The sequence below is a fragment of the Leucoraja erinacea genome, chromosome 24, assembly GCF_028641065.1.
Source record: "Leucoraja erinacea ecotype New England chromosome 24, Leri_hhj_1, whole genome shotgun sequence".
Classification (NCBI taxonomy): Eukaryota; Metazoa; Chordata; class Chondrichthyes; order Rajiformes; family Rajidae; genus Leucoraja; species Leucoraja erinaceus.
Genome location: NC_073400.1, coordinates 19,541,470 through 19,563,481, shown reverse-complemented (window position 1 = coordinate 19,563,481; position 22,012 = coordinate 19,541,470). Strand labels below are relative to the sequence as shown.

Here is a 22,012-nt window from a genome sequence, read left to right as displayed (position 1 = left end):
GATCCCGGGGCCTGACTTTTCCCAACATTTATGCTGGGGTATACGCTCTGCTTTTGCTCACCCTCCCAGGCTGTGCTTTAGCCCTGACAGTCCCTTTGTTCAGTGCATTGGTTCAGAGTTTTCTGTACCAAATAGCATCTGCAACTTACCAGCCTAGTCTTCCAGCCACTGTTCTGTTCTCTGTTCCTGCCCTCCTCATTGTTTACTGGGCCACCAGGTCTGGTTGTGTTGGCATTATACCCTGCTCACCAGCTCCAAGTCACCGGGGGGGGGGGTGATTGAAAGAAGGAAATTGAAGTTTCATTTTAGGTATTGAACCATTGTGGTGTGATCATCCCCCCCTCCCCCCCTGAAAGAGCAGCGGACGCTGATTCAAACAGGACTTTCCAAAGGAAGTCAGTCATCTGAAGTGTTATGAGAAATCACGCAGCGGTGGTTGTGAAAAGACTACGTCAAACAGTTTCCTCAACACGTTACTGAAAGCCGTCACCATGACTGCTTCCTTGGTGAAGTGGGCCACTATTTACTCGATCCAGCCGTTGATTCAGGAACCCATGTCATGATCCTGCCAGAGAGGATCTGGAGGTCATATTGACCAGCTGTACAGTCCAGCTCACCTCCAATCCTCAGCCCCTACAAACCAGGTTAATGTAAACACAGAGGAGGCGCTGTGAAGTTTCCTAATGAGCTGGCAGAGAGAGCGAGAGAATTTGCTCCTCTGGTGTAGAAACTTCTCCCGTCTCTGCCCTGAACTGCCAAGCCTTCACTCTGAGATGGGGACCCCTGGATCCAGACACTGCAGACAGCGGAAACCTCCTCCCCACGTCCACTCTTTCGAGTACTGAAGGACTTCAGATGTTTTAATGAGATCATATTGTGTTCCTCTAAATTTCACAGAGAAGAGTTCCTCTCAACACCAACACATCCCTCCCTCAAAACTATGTTGACATATGAATTGCCTCTCATTTTCTTCCCCATTCCATTATAGATACACGGTGTGATCACCCATGCATTTAACTTTGCACCCTACCTACCTTGCCACCCAGCCTGCTACCTTCACGAAACATGGATATGCAACATTTGGTCCCTTCACCCAAACTATTGATGTAGATCGTGAACGGCTGGGGCCCCGACAACAATTCCTGCAGTTCCTACAGCCTCACAACCAGAAATCATTCCCATTCTTCCTACTGGATTGTCCCCAACCCACCGCTGAAGGCACATCATTGTGGCAACGACTCAATTTGTGTAATAACCTGCATGGCACCTCAAAAGGTCTTCTGAAAGCCCACACATCACCTGCTTCACGGTTCACTATCCAACCAGCTACAAATGTCTCTGCATACTCTTGAGAAATCCACAATGCCTCCGGTCAGACCAACACTGAAGAAGGGTCCCAACCCGAAACATCACCCATCCTTTTTCTCCAGAGATGCTGCGTGGCCCCGCTGAGTTGCTCCAGTCATTCTTCACTGTTCTATAATTGCATAATTGTTCCATACCACTTCCTAACAATATTCCTGATTTCCAATGACAGGCCTATAGTTCCGCCTTCCTTAAATAGAAGGGTCCCTATTCCAGAAGTGAATGATAACTCCTAGACCTCAAGTCTTAAGCAACAGCAGAGAACAGGCATGACAGGATCACAATGTTGCTTGGGTGTTTACCCTGTCCAAGGAGTTAGGACAATTCAGTGAAGAACCCACCACCCCTAGTTTTCACAACCATTCTGTTCCTGCTAACACTAGCCAGGTCTAGGCTCTGTGTAAATATCTCTGACCGTTTATTGTACTTCACTCAGAACGAGAAGTGTGGAACATTCAGAAGCTCTTGTGCAAGTCTTTTATCAACTTTCAGTCCAAACAAACTGCATCAGTTTCACCCTCCTAAGGCGAACTGGAGAAGGGAGGATCAAGGCACAGCTACTCTTCCCAAAGTGCACATTCTTCTCTCGGGCATTTCCTCGAGACGCCATTGTGGCAATCTGCTACTGCGTGCATTTATCTCACTGTCAATTCTGAGGATTATGTTAATCTCTCCAGCCTTTTAAAAGAAGTGGAGTCTTTAGGATACAGAAAGGAAGCCATTCAGACCACAGCCCACTTGTTATGGGGGAAAAGCCCATTCAGCTCTTATGGGGATAGGAGGTCTCTCGTCTATTACATAAGGTCAGGAGGTCATTCAGCCCACTGAAGAATCCGCTCAGTTTCTGGGCTATAAATCTATATAAGAGAACCCGAGACAAATCCTCAGTCCAGAACATTTCCGATATCCAACTCATCCTCTCTCTGAACATGTAAACTCAAGACTGCCTGTTCAATCCCTGTAAACTAGCAGATCAGTTGTGGGCCGGGTCAACATCACTTATCCGCAATTCACCCCTTTGGAGAAGCATCCATTTAAATGTCTCCTCTGTCAGAAACCATAGCGTGATTTACGAGACAGTGCAAAAGGAGCTTCACTCTGTATCTAGTACATGCCCTGGTGAGTGTGACGGGTCAGTGCACAGCGAGCCTCACTCTGTGTCTAACCAGTGCTCTGGGAGTGTGTGATGGAACAGTATAGGGGGGGAGCTTCAGACACTGTATGAGTGACTGTCTCAGAAAGACGGTCTCAACCTCTCTGGCCTTTTGCTTGTTCAAACTGCAATGAGCAATGGAAGAGATTCTCACAGGAAGAGCAGTTCACAGTTCTGATTATTTCCTTAATACCACAATTGAGTTGTTGAACGAGCAATCGCAGCCCAGTTTGGGGCTGGAGGTCAGGGATCCCAGGCCCTCTGCTGGCTGTGCACCGAATGTCATCTGTCTGTCCCAGGGTGCAGATTAGCCAGCTGGGCTCGCTCCTCACTCACGTCACTGCAGAAGTGGCAGCACCCTCTCACAATTTGTTGCTCCGAGCTGGAAGGCGCAAGTTCGGGGGGGGGGGGGGGGTGGGGGGGGGGGGGGGGGGGGGGGGGGAAAGAGGGGGGCACAGGGGGGGGGAAAAAGGGGGAGGAAATGGGCACAGGGTGGGGGGCAAGAGGCGGGTGCCAAGGGGGAGGAGGGCGTGAGATGGAGGGTTTAGTCAGCAAACGTGGAGGGGAGTGAGTGAGTGGGGGAGACCTGAGGAATGGCGAGTAGATGGAGAAAGGAACAGAGTTAGAGGAGCAGCAGTGACAGGGATAGAGAGAAGGAGAGGGCTTAGATAAAGGGAGGGGGTTAGAGGGGAGAAGAGCGGAGCACACACCACCCTCCAGGCCTGTGTGTTGGAGGTGCCCCCCACGCCCCTGCCCCTCAGGGCCCGTGCTGCAGCATGAGGTTGTGTAGCAACCTCTGCCTGCCTGCCGTATAGTCATCCTCGTCCACGTTGACCAGCAGCTTGATGGCCTCATGGCCCACGGCCTGCTTGAGGGAGTCGGTGATAAAGACGCCCTTGAGGGCCTCGAGCAGCGAGCCGTTGATGTAGTCCCTCCAGAAGGCGTCGAGGTAGGTGAGCTCGGAGAACTTGATGTCGCAGATGATGGAGCCAAGGTCCCGGGACTTGAGGATGGTGTTAGCCTGGGCGAAGCGCTCGAACTGGCGCTCCAGCCGGCCCGGCTTGTTGGAGAAGACGTTGCCCTCCAGCGCTGTCTGGTGCTGGCAGTACTCGGCCCTCACACGAAGCCGGATGTCTGGGGGTGAGAGCGCAGGTTGGTCCCGGGTAGCAAGCCAGGAGCAATCGGGAGAAGCGAGGAAGCACAGGGGAGTGGGGTAATCAAGGGTAAAGATGGGTGGGGAGGCCATCGATGGCAGAGGGAATGCGGTGGAAATGGGAAAGCACAGGGGTAGTGCGGTTGGGGCAATCTGAGTGGGGAGGGGGGGGGGGGGGGGGGGGAAGAGGGAGTCCTGGTGGTGTGCAGTTGGGGGAGGTTAAGGAGGGCATTAGGGGAATGAGCAAGGCACAATATTGCAGGGAGGGCAGAACAAGTAAGGGGCGATCTGGGGAAGGGGAGGGAGAGCAACACCAGACAAGAGAGGGATCCTCGGAGGTGGAGGTTGAGTAGAAGCCGGGTGAGGGAGAAGTGGTAGCACGGGAGAGTTTAGGAAGAGGACCGGAGTAGCGGAGGGGTACGATGGGCTAAGGGGAAGGGTTTGGCATTGAAGCGAGCAGTGAATTTGCCTCAATCTTAGTCATTGTGGACAGATAACGAGGGGCAACAGAATTCCAGCTCCAGACAGAACTCACCACAGGTTTGCTTCTCCTTGCTGTCCAGCACGGTGGTCTTCTGCTTTCCCCGCCGGCCCCCTGCACCACGGCCCTGGTACAGTCTCTGTCGGAGGGGATGGGACACAACAGGGGAACAGCACAACAGCCGACCTATGAGGACAGAAGGCCATACTTAGAGCGAGCTACACTCTGTCTAACCCATACCCTGGTAGTGTGCGATGGGACAGTTTAGAGGGACCTTCACTCTGTGTCTGACCAACTCTGGAACAGTGTAGAGGGAGCACACTCGATGTTTAACAGAGGAAGAATGTGCTGGCTCCGGGGAGGGTCCAGAGGAGGTTTACAAGAATGATTCCAGGAATGAGTGGGTTAGCATATGATGAACATTTGACAGCACTGGGGCTCTATTCACTGGAGTCTAGAAGATTGAGGGGGGACCCTCATTGAAACTTACAGAATAATGAAAGGCATAGATAGAGTGGATGTGGAAAGGATGTTTCCACTGGTGGGAGAATCTAGGACCAGAGGTCATAGCCTCAAATTTAAAGAGCGCTCTTTTAGAAAGGAAGCGAGGACGAACTTCTTAAGTCAGAGGGTAGTTAATCTGTGGAACTCATTGCCACAGTGCATATTAGAATGGGTGGCATGTGTAATGAGGAGAAGGCAGGAAATGGGATTAGTAGACGCAAAATTAGGGCCGAATGGCCTAATTCTACTCCTATAACATGAACTTTAACCTGGGTCCTATTTTTCCTTAACGAGGAGTGTTTTAGTTTTAGAGATACTGCGCGGAAACAGGCCTTTTCGGCCCAGAGTCCGCATAGACCCGCGATCATCGCACATTGACACTATCTACACACATTAGGGACAACTTTATATTTACACCAAGCCAATTAACCTACAAACCTGTGCGTTTTTGGAGTGTGGGAGGAAACCGAAGATCTGCAGTTGTATAGGGCTCTGGTAAGACCACATCTGGAGTATTGTGTACAGTTTTGGTCTCCTAGTTTGAGGAAGGACATCCTTGTGATTGAGGCAGTGCAGCGTGGGTTCACGAGATTGATCCCTGAGATGGCGGGACTGTCATATGAGGAAAGATTGAAAAGACCAGGCTTGTATTCACTGGAGTTTAGAAGGATGAGGGGGTTTCTCATAGAAACATATACAATTATTAAAGGACTGGACAAGCTAGATGCAGGAAAAATGTTCCCAGTGTTGGGCGAGTCCAGAACCAGGGGCCACAGTTTTAGAATAAAGGGGAGGCCATTCAAGACTGAGGTGAGAAAAAACTTTTTCACCCAGAGAGTTGTGAATTTGTGGAATTCCCTGCCACAGAGGGTAGTGGAGGCCAAATCACTGGATGGATTTAAGAGTGTTAGATAGAGCTCTGTAGGCTAGTGGAATCAAGGGATATGAGGAGAAGGCAGGTACAGGTTATTGATTGGGGACGTACGATCAGCCATGATCACAATGAATGGCGGTGCTGGCTCAAAGGGCCGAATGGCCTCCACCTGCACCTTTCTTCTATCTCGGAGAAAACTCACGCAGGTCACGGGGAGAATGTACAAACTCCGTACAGTCAGGATCGAACTCGAGACCTGGGGCTCTGGCACATAGAGTCTGACCACTCTACCGCTGCACCACCTTGCTGCCCTTTTTTGATGGACTTTCTTTGTGATTGCATTGCACTGAACTCAGGACAGATCTTTAGAGATATGTACAACATGGATCTTGTATTTGTTGACTCCCTTCAGGCTCCTCACCATTTCTCCAGAAACTAGATGTATGAAGTGCAGTTGAAACCATGCAATATCTGGAGCGAGACATGTTAGATATGCCTCAGGATCATTCAAGCTGCAACTCCATCAATGCTTCCTTCCATTCTTGGTACGTTTTCCACAGAAGTAAGTCCCCAACAGTTTAACCCTGGCGAATCACCAAGTCAAGCACCTGTCTCTCAAGTTACTCGAGCTTGGCCCTTGGTCGACACCCATGCATTTTTGTGACAGAAACGACAAATGTGAGCCTTAACAATATCCCACCATAGCCTTAGAGATGGGAACACAACACGGGACAGCGTAGAGTGTGTACCTGCCTCGTGCTACTTCCCACCTGGTTTGTTGTGCTCTGTCGCTCCCTCAGCAGCCAAGCTTCGGGGCATGACATAGGTGACGGAACTCTGCTCCAGGTATTTATCCACGGGATCCGGCGATACTGGAAGGGGGGAGAAGACGGAAGGCGAGTCATCGCAAGCTTTCCCTCGTTGCACAATCCAATCATTCCATCCATCATACCTCATCCTCCCTTTCTCTCTGTAGTTTGTGCCAGCTGGGAATATCTGCATTGGTCCCCCCGCATCGCCGTGGGTTGTAATCACTCTTTTCACAGCACCTACCACTCACGCACCTTCTTTCCTGAACTTTTTATATTTCCCTGCGTTATGAACCAAACATAGATTAAACATATATCCATAGACAGAGGGGAGTCAATCTACCCCATGACAGAAGGGTGGGGAGTTGTTCAGCCCCAAGATCACCCTTCATCCTCCTGCGCTTCAAGGAATAGAGTCCCTGCCTGCTCAACCTCTCCCTATAGCCCACACCCTCGAGTCTTTCCAACTTGACAACATCTTTCCTATAACATGGTGCCCAGAACTGAACACAATATTTTAAATGCAGCAACACCAACCTCTTATGTGACTGCAACATGATCTCCCAACTTCTATACTCAATAGGTAGTCACAAAATGCTGGAATAACTCAGCGGGAAGGCAGCATCTCTGGAGAGAAGGAATTGGTGATGGGTCGAGACCCTTCTTCAGACTTCTATACTCAGTACTCCGAAGGCCAATGCGCCCAAAGCCTTTTTGACCACCCTATCTACCTGCGACTCCACCTTCAAAGAATGATACACTCCTGGATCCCTCTGTTCTACGACAATCCACAGAGCCCTACTTCACTGTATAGGTCCCACCCAGGTTAGACTTTCCAAAATGCAACACCTCACATTTCTCAATATTAAATTTCATTAACCATTCCTCAGTCCACCTGGCAAACCGATCAAGATCCTGCTGCAATTTTTAACATCCATCTTCACATACAGGTGCACAACCTTTTATCCGAAAGCCTTGGGACCAGACACTTTTCGTAATTCAGAATTTGTCGGTCTTCGGAATGGAATTTTTTTAGCGTAGATTTTAATGGCTGGCTCAGTGGTAGAGTGTTCGGCTCATATCCGCAAGGTCGCGAGTTTGCGCCTTGATCCCGGCAGTTACTCGGTCGCGAGTTTGAGTCTTCAATGTCGTTTTTTCTTGCAGAATAAATGTTTGTATGAAATGCAGTGTAGGAGAGGTGTACTGACTGTGTGGGCAGAACTTTGGAAGTGATTGCCCACCAGTCTAAAAAGCCACTGTGTCTCCCTGTCCCTGGGATAGCAGGGGGCGATCAAACAGCACAGTACCCCCCTCCCCCTCCAACTCCAGAGGAATCCACTCCCCGATGGGCCGCTACGGCGACAAGTGGCAGTTTGCCCACAGCCCGAGCTGCGCCACCCCAAGAACACCTTGCACACCATCAGCTTCTGCCCCTACGTGTTCCTCTGGAGTTGGAGCGGGGCTGGGCTGGAGTTGCTGCTGGCTGTGGGTCTCTGGGATCTCCGTGCTTGCAGTGGGCCTGGGGGTCGCTGTCCCGTTGGTCCTGACGTCTCCGGCCACCCCCCTGGACTGGAGCTGAGACTGGGAACTGTACCGCCCTTGCCCCCTCCCTCTGTAACTGCAAACAACCCCACTCTCCTGCAAGGGCAGTACAGTTCCCGGAGGATAGCAGGTGGCCGGAGACGTCAGGACCAACAGGAACCCGCTCCCCGATGGGCCCCTACGACGCCCCGAGCTGCGACCCAGGTTCCTCTGTAGTTGGAGCGGGGCTGGGCTGCTGTTGGCTGTGGGTCCCTGGGTTCTCCTTGCTTGCGGTGGGCCTGGTGGTCGACGTCCAATTGGTCCTGACGTCTCCGGTGACTGCACTAGCCTGCTGCCATCGCCGACGTGAAAACAGTACAAAGCCCCCGCGCCGGTGCAATGAGCGGGGAGCTGGAGAGGGGAGGGATGGGGTCACACACATGGCCGGGGAGCAGAGGGGTGTAGGTGGGGTGAAACTGAAGGGAGCGACAATCTGCTGCTGCCTGCACGCTGAGTTAAAAAGTTCCCACGCAAGACTCACGATACACTGTGTATCGTGTCTACCGTGGGAACTTTTTAACTCAGCGGGCAGGTAGCAGCATATTGTCAATTATTAACCCTCCCGCGCAATATACCCTCACCTTCTCTTTTATGGATGGGGATTTAGTTCCCCTTTCTTCGAGGACCGACCGGAGGTTCCGCTGTCACCTCTGCGGGCCGCCCTCGGTGAACGTCCTGTCTCCCTGTCCCTGGGATAGTAGGGGGCGATCAAACAGCACAATACCCCCCTCCCCCTCCAACTCCAGAGGAATCCGCTCCCCGATGGGCCTCTATGGCGACAAGTGGCAGTTCGCCCACAGCCCGAGCTGCGCCACCCCAAGAACAAGACGTACCCCTTGCACACCATCAGCTTCTGCCCATACGGGGAGCGTGTTCCTCTGGAGTTGGAACGGGGCTGGGCTGGAGTTGCTGATCTGGGATCTCCGTGCTTGCAGTGGGCCTGGGGGTCGGTGTTCCGTTGGTCCTGACGTCTCCGGTGACTGGCACTGTGCTGCTAGCATCGCGACGTGAAGACAGTACAAAGCCCCCGCGCTGGTGCAATGAGCGGGGAGCTGGAGAGGGGAGGGAAGGGGTCACACACATGGCCGGGAAGCAGAGGGGTGTAGGTGGGGTGAAACTGAAGGGAGCGACAATCTACTGCTGCCTGCACGCTGAGTTAAAAAGTTCCCACGCAAGACTCACGATACACTGTGTATCGTGAGTCTACCGTGGGAACTTTTTAACTCAGCTGGCAGGTAGCAGCATATTGTCAATTATTAACCCTCCCGCGCAATATACCCTCACCTTCTCTTTTATGAATGAGGATTTAGTTCCCCTTTCTTCGAGGACCGACCGGAGGTTCCGCTGTCACCTCTGCAGGCCGCCCTCGGTGAACGTTTTCAAGGACCTTTCTTCAAGGACCGAAAAAATGTCGCTATTCGGAGGTTTTCGTTATTTGGATCTTCGGATAAAAGGTTGTGCACCTGTATTTACATCATATCCCTCAGAATACTCTCTAGGAACTTTCCAACTCCTGATGTTAAGCTCACTGGCCTATAGTTCCCAGCCATTTCCCTGCAGCCCTTCTTGAATAGAGGCTCATGTGCCACCCTGCAGTCTTCTGGCTCCTCGCCTCAATTTAATGACGACTCATAAAACTCAGCCAGGCCTCCTACAATTTCCTCTCTGGCTTCCCAGTGTCTTTGAATATTTCTGATCCGAAACAGGAGATGCGTCTTCCCTCATACACATCAGTACCTTCAGCATCTCTTCGACCGTAATACTGACTGTTCTCAAGACACATCCATTGACTGCCCCCAAGTTCCTCCGTCCTCCACTTTCTCATGCTAAACCCTAATTGAGGATTTGTCCATCTCATGTGGCTCCATACAGAATTGACTGCTTTGATTCCTGAGGCATCACTCTCTCTCTCTCTCTAGTTACCTCCCCCCCCCCCCCCTCCTTTATGTACATAGAATTGTTTGGGATTATCCTTAATGCCATCTGTCAGAGCTTTCATCCGTCTCCCTTTTGCCCTTCTGATTTACTTTTTTTAGCTAGCACCTTAGTTCCCCAAACTTCACCAGGAATGCACTTGATCCCAGCTGCCTATACCTGTCCCATGTCTCCATCTTATTCTTGACCAAAGCCTCTATTTCCATCGTCATCCAAGCATGACATATGATGAAAGAATGGGTCGACTGGGCTTATATTGCTGGAATTTAGAAGGATGAGAGGGTTTATTATAAAAACATAAAATTCTTAAAGGATTAGACAGGCTAGATGCAGGAAAAATGTTCCCGATGTTGGGGGAGTCCAGAACCAGGGGTCACAGTTTAAGAATAAGAACAATTTGGACTGAGATGAGGAAAAGCTTTTTCACCCTGAGAGTTGTGAATCTGTGGAATTCTCTGCCACAGAAGGCAGTGGAGACCAATTCACTGGATGTTTTCAAGAGAGAGTTAGATATAGCTCTTCGGGCTAACAGAATCAAGGGATATGGGGAGAAAGCAGGAACAGGGTACTGATGTTGGATGATCAGCCATAGTGGGGGGAGGAGACAAATAATGGGGGGGGGGGGGGGGGGGGGGGGGGGGGGGGGGGGGGGGGGGGGGGGGGGGGAAGAAGACAAATCGGAAATGCATGAATGGAGTTAAAGGGAAAGAGAGTATTGTAAAAATTAAGAAATACACCAGATTTAACTGGGCAGAAATCTCACGAAGGTATAGGAGAGTATGGCCAATTGAAATAGGAATCGAAGTGAAAGGTGAGGTGAGTAATGGATTAAAAGTATTATATATGAATGCACAAAGTATAAGAAGTAAAGTGGATGAGTTGAGGCTCAGTTAGAGATTGGTAGATTATGACATTGTAGGGATTACCAGGATATGGCTGCAGGAGGACAGGGACTGGGAACTGAATATTCAGCGTTATACGTCCTATAGAAAGGACAGGCAGAGGTGGGCAGAGGAGGTGGGGTAGCTCTGTTGGTAAGGGATGAAGTTCAGTCCCTTGCGAGGGGTGACATAGGGACTGACAATGTAGAGTCGCTGTGGACAGAATTGAGGAATTGTAAAGGTAAGAAAACATGAATGGGAGTTATCTACAGGCCCTCAAACAGTAGCCTGGATATAGGGTGCAAGTTGCAGCAGGAGTTAAAATTGGCATGTAACAAAGGTAATGCCACTGTGGTTATGAGAGATTTCAATATGCAGATAGATTGGGAAAATCAGGTTGGTTCTAGACCCCAAGAAAGGGAGTTTGTAGATTGCCTCCGAGATGGATTCTTAGAGCAGCTTGTACTGGAGCCTGACTAATTTTGCTAGCCCTTGCTGTCTCCTCCCACCCTCCTATCCGCCCACGGGCTCCTCCTCCTCCCCTTTTCCTTCCTTCTACCCCCCCCCCCCCAACCCCCATCAGTCTGAAGAAGGGTTTCGGCCCGAAACATCGCCTATTTCCTTCGCTCCATAGATGCTGCTGCACCCGCTGAGTTTCTCCAGCAATTTGTGTACCTTGTACCTTGTACTGGAGCCTGCCAGATAGAAGGCAATTCTGGATTTAGTGATTTCTAATGAACCAGATTTAATAAGGGAACTCAAGGTAAAGGAACCGCTAGGAGGTCGTGACCATAATATGATGAGTTTTAATCTGCAATTTGAGGGAAAAGGTTAAATCAGAAGTATCAGTGTTGCAATCGAACAAAGGGGGCAATGAAGGCATGAGAGAGGAGCTGGCTAAGATTGACTGGAAAAAGATCCTAACAGGAATGACCGTGGAACAGCAATCGCAGGAATTTCTGGGCATAATCCGGAAGATGTGTAATTCATTCCAAAAGGGAAGAAAGATTCTAAGGGGAGTAAGAGGCAACCGTGGCTGAAGAGAAGTTAGGGATTAAATAAAACTAAAAGAAAAGGCGTATAACATAGCAAAGAAGCCAGAGAATTGGGAAACTTTCAAAAGACAACAGAAGGTAACAAAAAGGGCAATACGGGGTGAAAAAATGAAGTACGAGGCTGAACAAGGAGACAGATTATTATCTCAATGGTGTCAGATTAGGAAAAAGGGACGCGCAACGAGACCTGGGTGTCCTTGTACACCAGCCACTGAAAGTAAACATGCAGGTATAGCAGGCAGTGAAGAAAGCTAATGGCATGTTGAGCTTCATAATGAGAGGATTTGAGTAAAGGAGTAAAGAGGTCCTTCTGCAGTTGTACAGGGCCCTGGTGAGACCATATCTGGAGTATTGTGTGCAGTTTTGGTTTCCTAATTTGAGGAAGGACATCCTTGCTATTGAGTTGAAGAAGGAACTGCAGATGCTGGAAAATCGAAGGTACACAAAAATGCTGGTGAAACTCAGCAGGTGCAGCAGCATCTATGGAGCGAAGGAAATAGGCAACGTTTCGGGCCGAAACGTTGCCCATTTCCTTCGCTCCATAGATGCTGCTGCACCCGCTGAGTTTCACCAGCATTTTTGTGTACCTTCCTTGCTATTGAGGCAGTGCAGCGTTCACGAGGTTAATCCCCGGGATGGCGGGACTGTCATACGAGGAAAAGACTGGGCTTGTATTCACTGGAATTGAGAAGGATGAGAGGACATCTTATAGAAATGTATAAAATTGTAAAAGGACTGGACATGCTAGATGCAGGACATTTTTTCCCCAATGTTGGGGGAGTCCAGAACCAGGGGCCACAGTCTAATAATAAAGGGGAGGCCATTTAAAACTGAGATGAGAAAATACTTTTTCACCCAGAGCGTTGTGAATTTGTGGAATTCCCTGCCACAGAAGGCAGTCAAGACTAATTCTTTGGATGAATTTAAAAGAGAGTTGGATAGAGCTCTAGGGGCTAGCAGAATCAAGGGATAAGGGGAGAAGGCAGGTCACTGATTGTGGATGATCAGCCATGATCACAATGAATGGTGGTGCAGGCTTGGAGGGCCAAATGGCCTCCTCCTGCACCTATTTTGAATTATCATATTGAATGGCGATGCTGGCTAGAAGGGTTGAATGGCCCACACCTGCACCTATTTTCTATGTTGCCTTACGTTTGCCTGCCGTGCTATTGATTCTAACAGGGACGTGCATGTCCTGAGCTCTTGTTAGCACACATCCCACTTTCCCGACGTTCCTTTTCCTTCAAACAACTTACTCCAATCAACTTGAGCAAGTCTCTCTCTCTTACCCTCAAAGTTGGCCTACTCCAATTTAGCATTTTAATGGGCTCTCTCTGTCCCTATTCATAACTATCTTAAACTAACCAAGCAGTGGTCACAGGTCCCAAAAGGCTCCTCCATGAACAACACTTCATCCACTTGCCCCTCCCAATTTCCCAAGAATAGATCAAGTGTTGCCCTCTCCCATGTGGGGCTCTCTACATATTGCTGGAGAAAGCTCTCCTGAACACTTGACAAATTGCACCCCTTCTAAACCTTTCACATTATGATCTTTCCTAATATGACCTAATAAACGAATGCAAAAAAGCAAAGGAAATACTTAATTGACATGTATCGGGTAAACTCAGGTGAGGCAGCATCTATGGAGCGAAGGAAATAGGCAACGTTTTGGACCAAAACCCTTCTTCAGACTGATGTGAGGGTGGGGGGGGGCGGGAAGAAGAAAGGAAGAGGAGGAGCCAGTGGGCTGAGGGAGAGCTGAGAAGGGGAGGGGAAAGTGGGGACTATCTGAAATTAGAGAAGTCAATGTTCATGCCGCTGGGGTGCAAACTGCCCAAGCGAAATACGAGGTGCTGCTCCTCCATTTTGCGGTGGTCCTCACTCTGCCCATGGAGGAGGCCGAGGACAAAAAGGTCGGATTCGGAATAGGAGGGGGAGTTGAAGTGCTGAGCCACAGGGAGATCAGGTAGGTTATTGCGAACTGAGCGGAGTTGTTCGGCGAAGCGATCGCAAAGCCTACGCTTGGTTTCACCGATGTAGAGCAGCTGACATCTAGAGCAGCGGATGCAATAGATGAGGTTGGAGGAGGTGCAGGTGAACCTCTGCCGCACCTGGAAAGACTGCTTGGGTCCTTGAATGGAGCCAAGGGGGGAGGTAAAGCGACAAGTGTAGCATTTCTTGCAGTTGCAAATGAAAGGTGAGGACAAGGGGGACTCTGCCCTTGTTACGAGTGGAGGGGGGGGGATGGGGAGTGAGAGTAGAGTCACGGGATATAGAAGAGACCCTGGTGAGCGCCTCATCTATGGTAGAAGAGGGGAACCCCCGTTACATGAAGAATGAGGACATCTCCGATGGCCTGGTGTGGAACACCTCATCCTGGGTGCAGATGCGGCGTAGACTGAGGAATTGGGAGTAGGGGATGGAGTCCTTACAGGAAGCAGTGTAGTCCAGATAGCCATGGGAGTCAGTGGGTTTATAGTGGATGTCGGTCAGGAGTCTATCACCTGCGATGGAGATAGTGGGGTCAAGAAATGGTAGGGAAATGTCGGAAATGGTCCAGGTGTATTTGAGTGCCGGATGGAAGTTAGTAGTGAAATGGATGAAGTCAGTGAGTTGTGTGTGGGTGCAGGAGGTAGCACCAATGCAGTCGTTGATGTAGCGAAGGCAGAGTTCGGGGATAGGGCCACGGTACGTCTCCAACAAGGATTGTTCAATGTACCCTACATAGAGGCAGGCATAGCTAGGGCCTATGTGCGTACCCATAGCTACACCTTGTATTTGGAGGAAATGGGAGGAGTCCCAACGAAAAGTTATTAAGGGTAAGGACCAGCTCCGCTAGGCGGAGGAGAGTATCAGTAGACAGGGATTGGTTGGTTCTCCAGTCGAGGAAGAAACGGAGTGCTTTGAGACCCTCCTGGTGGGGGATGGAGGTGTAGAGTGATTGGACATCCATGGTGAAGATGAGGGAATGGGGGCCTAGAAAATGGAAGTCCTGGAGTAGACGAAGAGCGTGTGAGGTGTCTTGAACATAGGTAGGGAGGGATTTAACCAGGGGGGAAAGGATGGAGTCGAGGTATGTGGAAATAAGTTCGGTAGGACATGAACAATCGATTGTTGTTATTAGACTTTCTCACTCACTCAGAAGGAACATTTGACATCCAGCGCCTTTTACTTGGTATAAATAATCGGCATATATAAATCTCACAATACAGAATTCATGGTGGGAAGCGAGGGTGAACGTGGAAGATTGTTTCTCGGCAGGAGGCCAGTTACTAATGGTGTGCATCAGGGATTGGTACTTTTTGTCATCTATATCAACGATTTGGATGAGAATGTACAAGGCACGATTGGCATGTTTGCAAATGACACTAAAATGGGTGCTATCGTAGATAGTGATACAATACGATAGAACTTTATTAATCCCAGGATGGAAATTGATCTGCCAACAGTCATAAAACACAAAATACATGAAACATGAAATTAAAGTGACGAGTGGAAAGGATTGGGGATGTGCAAAGATTGGGGAGGGTCTATCTCACAACAGAAGGGGAGGAGTTGTACAGTTTAATAGCCACAGGGAAGAAGGATCTCCTGTGGTATTCTGTACTGCATCTTGGTGGAACCAGTCTGTTGCTGAAGGTACTCCTCAGGTTGACCAGTGTGTCATGGAGGGGGTGAGCTGTATTGTCCAAGATGCTCCGCAGTTTATAAGGAGCATCCTCCCCTCCAAGGCCACCTCCAATGAATCCAATTCTGCAGCCAGGACGGAGCCAGCCTTCCTGACGAGTTTGTTTATCCCATTGGCGTCTGCGGTCTTCGCCCTGCTGCCCCAGCACACAACAGCAAAGAAGATGGCACTGGCTACTACCGATTGGTAAAACATCTGCAGCATCTTATTGCAGACGTTGAAGGACAGAGCCTTCTCAAAAAGTACAGCCCGCTCTGTCCCTTCTTGTACAGGGCCTCCAGCGTTCCTGGACCAGGTCAGTTTCTGGGCAGGCCCCTATCAAGGTACACTCCAAGGTAAGCAGTTTCCCCCTCCCCCCCACCAACCCCCACACATAAAAAGATTGTACTACTGCTAAACAAAAAGAAACGGACTGCAGGACGTCCGTTCAGGACAGCTCTCCTCCTAAAGTCCATTTCACTGAAGATGGTTATTCTCAAGAAATAGATATTGGGTTAGCCTGATCAGCTAAAGGGGCATAAGAATGGCTAATCACGCAAGAGTGGTGAATTTAATTAGAGGGTATATGTGCAAGGATGTCTTGGCTACTTTGGTAAGTCCATAGTGAACAGTTTCTCAAAACGTACAGGGCCCTGGAATGTTATCAATCAGCTGGCATAAGAACTGGCTAATAAGATTTTAATTAAGATATGTGCAAGGGCCCTGGAATGTTATCAATCAGAGGGATCCAGAAGTACAAGTACATAGCTCCCTGAAAGTGGCGACACAGATAAACAGGATGGTGAAAAAAGCTTGTGGCATGCTAGCCTTCATCAGTCAGGGAATCGAGTGCAGACGTTAGGATGTAGAAACAAGGAATTGCAGATACTGATTTATAAAAAAGTTGGGATATTACGTTACAGATGTAGGCAAATTTGCACATTGAGTATTGTATTCAGTTTTGGCCACCCTGCTATATGAAAGATACCATTAAGGAGGGAAGAGTGCAAAGATGATTCACGAGGATGTTGCCAAGACTAGAGGGCTTGAGCTACAGGGAGAGGATGCGCAGGCTAGAACTTTGTTCCTTGATATACAGGAGGTTGAATGCTGAATTTACAGAGATGTAAATAGCCATGAGGGCAATGAAGAGAGTACATAGGACAAAGCCCTTATCCCAGGGCAGGGGATAAAAAAGTTAGAGGGCGCAGGTTTAAGGTGAGAGGGCAAAGATTAAATAGGAACTCTTTTGGGAAAATGGTACAAGCTGCTTGGGGAAGGAATTGAGGCAAGCACAATAACAACATTCAAAAGACACTTGGACAGGTACATGGATAGGAAAGGTTTAGAGGAACATGGGTCAAATGCGGGCAAATGGGACTAGTGCAGATGATGCAGTGGTCAGCATGAACGTTGAGCCGAAGGGCATGTTTCCGTACTGTCCGACTATCCCGCTAGGACCCAATTCCCCACTCACTTTAAACTCACCGGTCACTGTTCCCCACTCACCAAGACCAGGTTTTCCCACTTATTTTAAACTTACTGGGACCTTGCTCCCCAATCCCTTTAAAGAGACCATGCTCTCTACACTTATTTTAATCTCACCATTATAGTAGGTAGACCACTTCACAGACTGCCTCATAGTGGAATATTGAGCTCACATAGGAAAGCTGCACGATATTGAGGTGCCATAGTGATGATGAATGGAGATTTCACCTGTACTCTCTCAGACTGGGAAAGCAATGTGTAACAACCCGATACAGCATTGGCTTAACAGCATATAAAACATTCTAGATCAATACATTTCTGACCTCATGACCGCGGCTCTATGCGACTTTGTTCTACGAAATCAGTCAGGACGCCCCCCTCACCCGATTACCCCACCCCCTGCCTCCCACCGCAGTAGCTTACCGGTCTTGCGCCGCTTAAGTGTGACGTAGGGCAGCAGGTCGTGTCGGGTGATGATGCGCAGGAGTTGCAGAACATGTTGGAAGTTGGTCTCATCACAGCGGCCCTGCCGCTCTAGGGCCAGGAAGAAGTCACGGCCGCTGCGGATCAGTCCCCGCTCGTAGTCAGCAATGACGTCGACGAAGAGGAAGGAGAGGACGCGGACGTCCCGGTGGGTGAGCTGGGCTCCCACGATCTGGAACATGCGGTGTAACGAGTGCAGCCCGTGCTGCTTGCTCAGTTGCTCCTCCGGCCACTGCTGGCCACTCCTCTTCCCACTGGCCGCCATGGAGGAAGGGGTGAGGGGGCAGTGGGCGATGAAGAGAAACACCTCCCCTGTGCACAGAAATCACCTCCCCCCACCCCCACCTCTTTCTTGCAAGAGGGGGACTCGTGAGTGCGACACCGGGCAGTCAGACTCTCTCGTGTTGCATCACATCCCCCCCCCCTCTCCCCCACCAACTCAGGAGAAATCCCTGCCTTCCTACGAAAGGCCTTCCCAACTTTTTTACACTACACCTAGCCCAGACAGACTCTGCAAAGGGGGGAAGGGGGAGGGGGGCGTTATCAAAGCCTTCACTAGCAGATGGGATTTAAAGGAGAGGTGGGGTAAGAGGTTAGCAGGGCAAAGTAACTTTGTTGTAGTGAAGAAGAGTTCAGACTGAGGATGGAAGAGGTTAGATCCCTTGGAGTTAAAATCAGCACCAAAAAGTATGTGGGTGCAATGCACTGGAGCCCTCCTTTGTAATAATTATCAGGGGATCAGAATATCTTCAAATTGATGATTTTAACCTTTCTCCTAATGAAAAGAGCCAATAAATATGTTGCTTCGTAACAAAAGTCCAGCCAGTCTACCAATAGTGGCTTAAAGGCTAAACAAAACAACCGAGCGAAAAAGTTAAGTTTTTGACAAGAGAGGGAAGGTTAAACAGAGTCTTCGGGTTAAAATGTGGAAGTTGGGTGCTCAGTAGAGGCTGCTCAAGGCAGACTTTGAGCTTCGTGGATGGATGGCAAGAAAAGGCAACCGGTCGAAAAAGGAGAATATAACCCACGAACCAATCAAAACCTTGCTGCAGAAAGCGAGGGAGGACAGCGTAGTAGATTGTGTTTCTCTTGTAGTTCTGGGCAATATCAGGCTACCAGCCCAGAGTAGTCTTGTTGAAGAGTTGGGGAGCGAGAAGACGCCAAACACCAGGCCCAGGCTGATGGGAAGGGGCTTCCTACTCAATATCTTAGTTGTTCTGACCAATGGAGTGGGAGCTTGGGGGATGGTGGAGTTTCACCCAATATCTTCTGCTCCTTTTATATTTTTGTCCTTTTTGCAAAACACCTCCCTCGTCCGTCTGCGGCGTATCTCCTTCGTTTTCAGCGCCGTAGCTACCGCCTCCTCCGCTTGTTCAACGCTGCCGTCGCCATCTTCCTCAGCTGGAAATGGGTGGAACCGCGATGCCGCTCGGGAGTTGTAGTCTCCGTGTGCGCGGCCGGCCGTCAGCATTGACGGGACGTAAAAGGATTGGACTACGACTCCCACCAAGCAGCTGTGTTGACTGTGAAAAGCAAAGATCCTGGTGAAAAGGTGCGGACGGGGGAGATGGTGTGGCCAGTTCGTATGATGGTTGTGCGCTGTTAAATGAGAGGCGTAGGTTTGTGCAGGGCCACCTGTATCGGCAATGTCGCTGTGAAATTGCCTGCAATACCATAGGACAAGCCGATTAGTGGCCTCGTCGAATGGTTGAAACTGCCTTTTGGGAATTGTACTCTGGTTAAGAAAGGGCTATTTTCGACTTGCCTGCTCTTTTTTTTGTGCGGGACTACAATTCCCATAACGTCAACAAGGCAGAGCCGGAGGAGAATGAGTGGTTTCCGGGCGGAGTGTCACAGCTTTCCCCTGACTCTCAGTCTGAAGATGGTTTGTACCCGGAACGTCACCTATCCACGTTCTCCCAAGGATGCTGCCTGACCCGCTGAGTTACTACGGAACTTTATTTATTTTTTGTGTAAACCAGCATCTGCAATTTATTGAAGATAGACACAAATTACTGGAATAACTCAGCGGGTCAGGCAGCATCTCAGGAGAAAAAGGATAGGTCGAGATCTTCCTTCAGTGATTCTCTCGTGATTCCTTCTGGAGTTCCTTGTTTGTACTTGTTTCTACACGTATTAGAGTCAATTGGACTACATTACCCACAGAGCACAGCGGACAGCGGTGCCAAAGGCAAAATGTATGAAAACATAAATCTGTTGAAATCAGTAATAAGATCCCTGATAATTGTTTTTTTTTCCCAGCCATATTAATTTTTTTTGTGCATACTCGTTCAGAGATAAAGGCTCATATTTAAGCTGTTATTTTAGTGGGTGGAGTGGGTCTCCTCTAAGTGCTGGTACTAGTCTATCTGTCTAATGCCTCATTCTGGACGCACTTTTTATCTGTACTTTCTCTGTAATTGTAATAATATTCTGCAGTCAGTTTACTTATATATGGCTTGATTGTACTTATGTGTAGTATGGAGACACAGGAGTGCAGATGCTGGAAATGCGAATGCAATTGCTGTAGGACTTCGAAGGGTTCCCGATCCGAAACGTCATTTGTCCATTCCCTCGGTCACTTTACCCAGAACTGCTGAATTCCTTCAGTACTTTGTGGGTTGTTTATGAAAAATATGATTTAAATGAATTCCATACAAACAACACTCCTCGCTGTTTCCCGGTACACATGGCAATATCAATACAAACAGAATTACCCTCACAAAGATGGCGGTACGGCTGTGGCCTGACACATCCGACCATTGCCGAGACCGGCGGGTTGCCCCTCAACAACATGGCGCTCGCACCGCCTACTCCTGAGACATCCAACCATTGACGAGACCGGTGGGTTGCCCCTCAACAACAGGGCGCTCTCACCGCCTACTCCGGCGGGTTGCCCTTCAACAAGATGGCGACATTCACTTTGAACATGGCAATGAAAGCGCCCCCTCGTTGTTGGTTGCGTGCGCATTGCCCCCCCCCCCAGCAAGATGGTGGCGAGTATCCACACATTGGTGGGCGTGCGGCCACACATTACGGCCATGACTATAATCAAAGATCTTTCGCTCTAAGATATTTGACTATAATGGCAACCAACGGGATATTAGCCCCTCCGCCCGGTTTGTTGGAACGTCACTATAATGGTGATCGGCTGGCCCTGTCGGTTCAGTGGGGCTTGTTTACCCCTTTGCCCCGCAAGGCGGAGGGCGGATATGACGTTGGAAGAACATCCGCTGCGCGGTGAAGGTCGCAGAGCCATGGTGGGAACGGCGGTGCGGCTGCTGCTCCGGCGCTGCCAGATCGTGAGGCCCTTCTTCCCGGCGGTGGTTCCCAACAGGTCAGGCCAATGCACCGGTTCGCGATGAACTGATCAACTGAGGACGGGTGGGATCAGTGTGCCGTTTGGGCAAACAAGGATGGAATGGTCAGGGGTCAGTCAAAGAGGTGCATGGCCGGAGGGAGTAAGGAGAGGAGTGATGGGCTGGAGGGGCAGCAGTTGGGGAGGGGTGACGGACTGGAAGGGTAACTGATGGGGAGGGGTGATGGACTGGAAGGGTAACTGATGGGGAAGGGTGAAGGGCTGGAGGAGATGACAAAGGTAGGGTTGGAAACATACTGGACCTTATACTGGAGCAGAGCCTGGCCAAGTGACTGGTGTTTCAGTGGAAGAACATTTTGGAACAGCTCCATAAGTTTTTGAAATGATTATTTTGAATAAGGATAACTGGACCTTGGACAGGTACTAAATTGGGGTAAAGCAATTTACAACATTATTGGGCAGGAACTGCAGTGACTAAATTGGGAGCAGTTGGGTATGTCTGTATCTGACATGGGAGTTGTTTAAAAGGCAGTTAATCAGAGTTCAGGACTGGCACATTCCAGCAAGGAGGAAGGATGAGGGTGACAAGGTGCAGGGACTTTAGATGACCAGGAGTTGTGAATTTGGTCAAAAAGCAACAGAAAGAGTATGTAAAGTTCCGAAAGGTGAATTATATAAAGCAAGAACGAACTAACTCAAGTGGGCAACTGGAAGGACCAAATGGGGACATGAAATGTCGTTGGCGAGTCCGATTAAAGAAAATCCCAAGATTTCTCGGAAGTATATTAAAAACAAGAGGGGAACCAAAGACTGAAGAAGGGTTTCGGCCCGAAACGTTGCCTATTTCCTTCGCTCCATAGATGCTGCTGCACCCGCTGAGTTTCTCCAGCTTTTTTGTGTAACCTTCGATTCTCCAGCATCTGCAGTTCCTTCTTAAACAAAGAGAAGGTGGAATTGCTCTAGTGTAATGGAGAGGATTTATGCTTTGAATTAATGCTTAGAGGATGTTGGGGAGGTACTAAATGAGTGAATCTGTTCATCAAGGACAAAGATATAGAGGACATTGAGTGTAAGTGAATACAAATATACTGAGTAGTTTGAGATCAAGAAGGAGATGGTTTTGGAGCATTTGCAGAAAATTGAAGTGGATAAACCCCAGGGCCTGATTGGGTCTATCCATTCTTATTAAGTGAGGAGATTGCATGGACCTTGATAAAGACCCTTCTATCCTCTGTAACCACACGTGAGGTCCTGAAGGACTGGA

General features: G+C 49.4%; 2 protein-coding genes across 3 annotated transcripts in view; one reads left to right on the top strand and one right to left on the bottom strand.

Moving 5' to 3' along the window:
• Positions 1-2,982: 2,982 nt before the first annotated feature.
• dedd (death effector domain containing) lies at positions 2,983-19,657 on the bottom strand. 2 transcript variants are annotated; one of them, XM_055654677.1, is made up of 4 exons: positions 17,370-19,657; positions 6,301-6,402; positions 4,207-4,338; positions 2,983-3,652 (listed from the first exon to the last, which is right to left on the bottom strand). In XM_055654677.1, the coding sequence occupies exons 1-4, from the start codon at positions 17,692-17,694 to the stop codon at positions 3,276-3,278; spliced, it is 936 nt and encodes a 311-aa protein (XP_055510652.1). In that variant the 5' UTR covers positions 17,695-19,657; the 3' UTR covers positions 2,983-3,275. The 2 variants fall into 2 exon arrangements, with proteins under 2 accessions (XP_055510652.1, XP_055510653.1); XM_055654678.1 differs by lacking the exon at positions 6,301-6,402.
• Positions 19,658-20,419: 762 nt separating this feature from the next.
• ndufs2 (NADH:ubiquinone oxidoreductase core subunit S2) overlaps positions 20,420-22,012 on the top strand; it is a 28,836-nt gene continuing 27,243 nt past the window's right edge. The window contains exon 1 of the mRNA XM_055654689.1: positions 20,420-20,766. Coding sequence (XP_055510664.1) covers positions 20,570-20,766 — 197 coding nt within the window. The 5' untranslated portion in view covers positions 20,420-20,569. The remainder of the gene's footprint in view (positions 20,767-22,012) is intronic.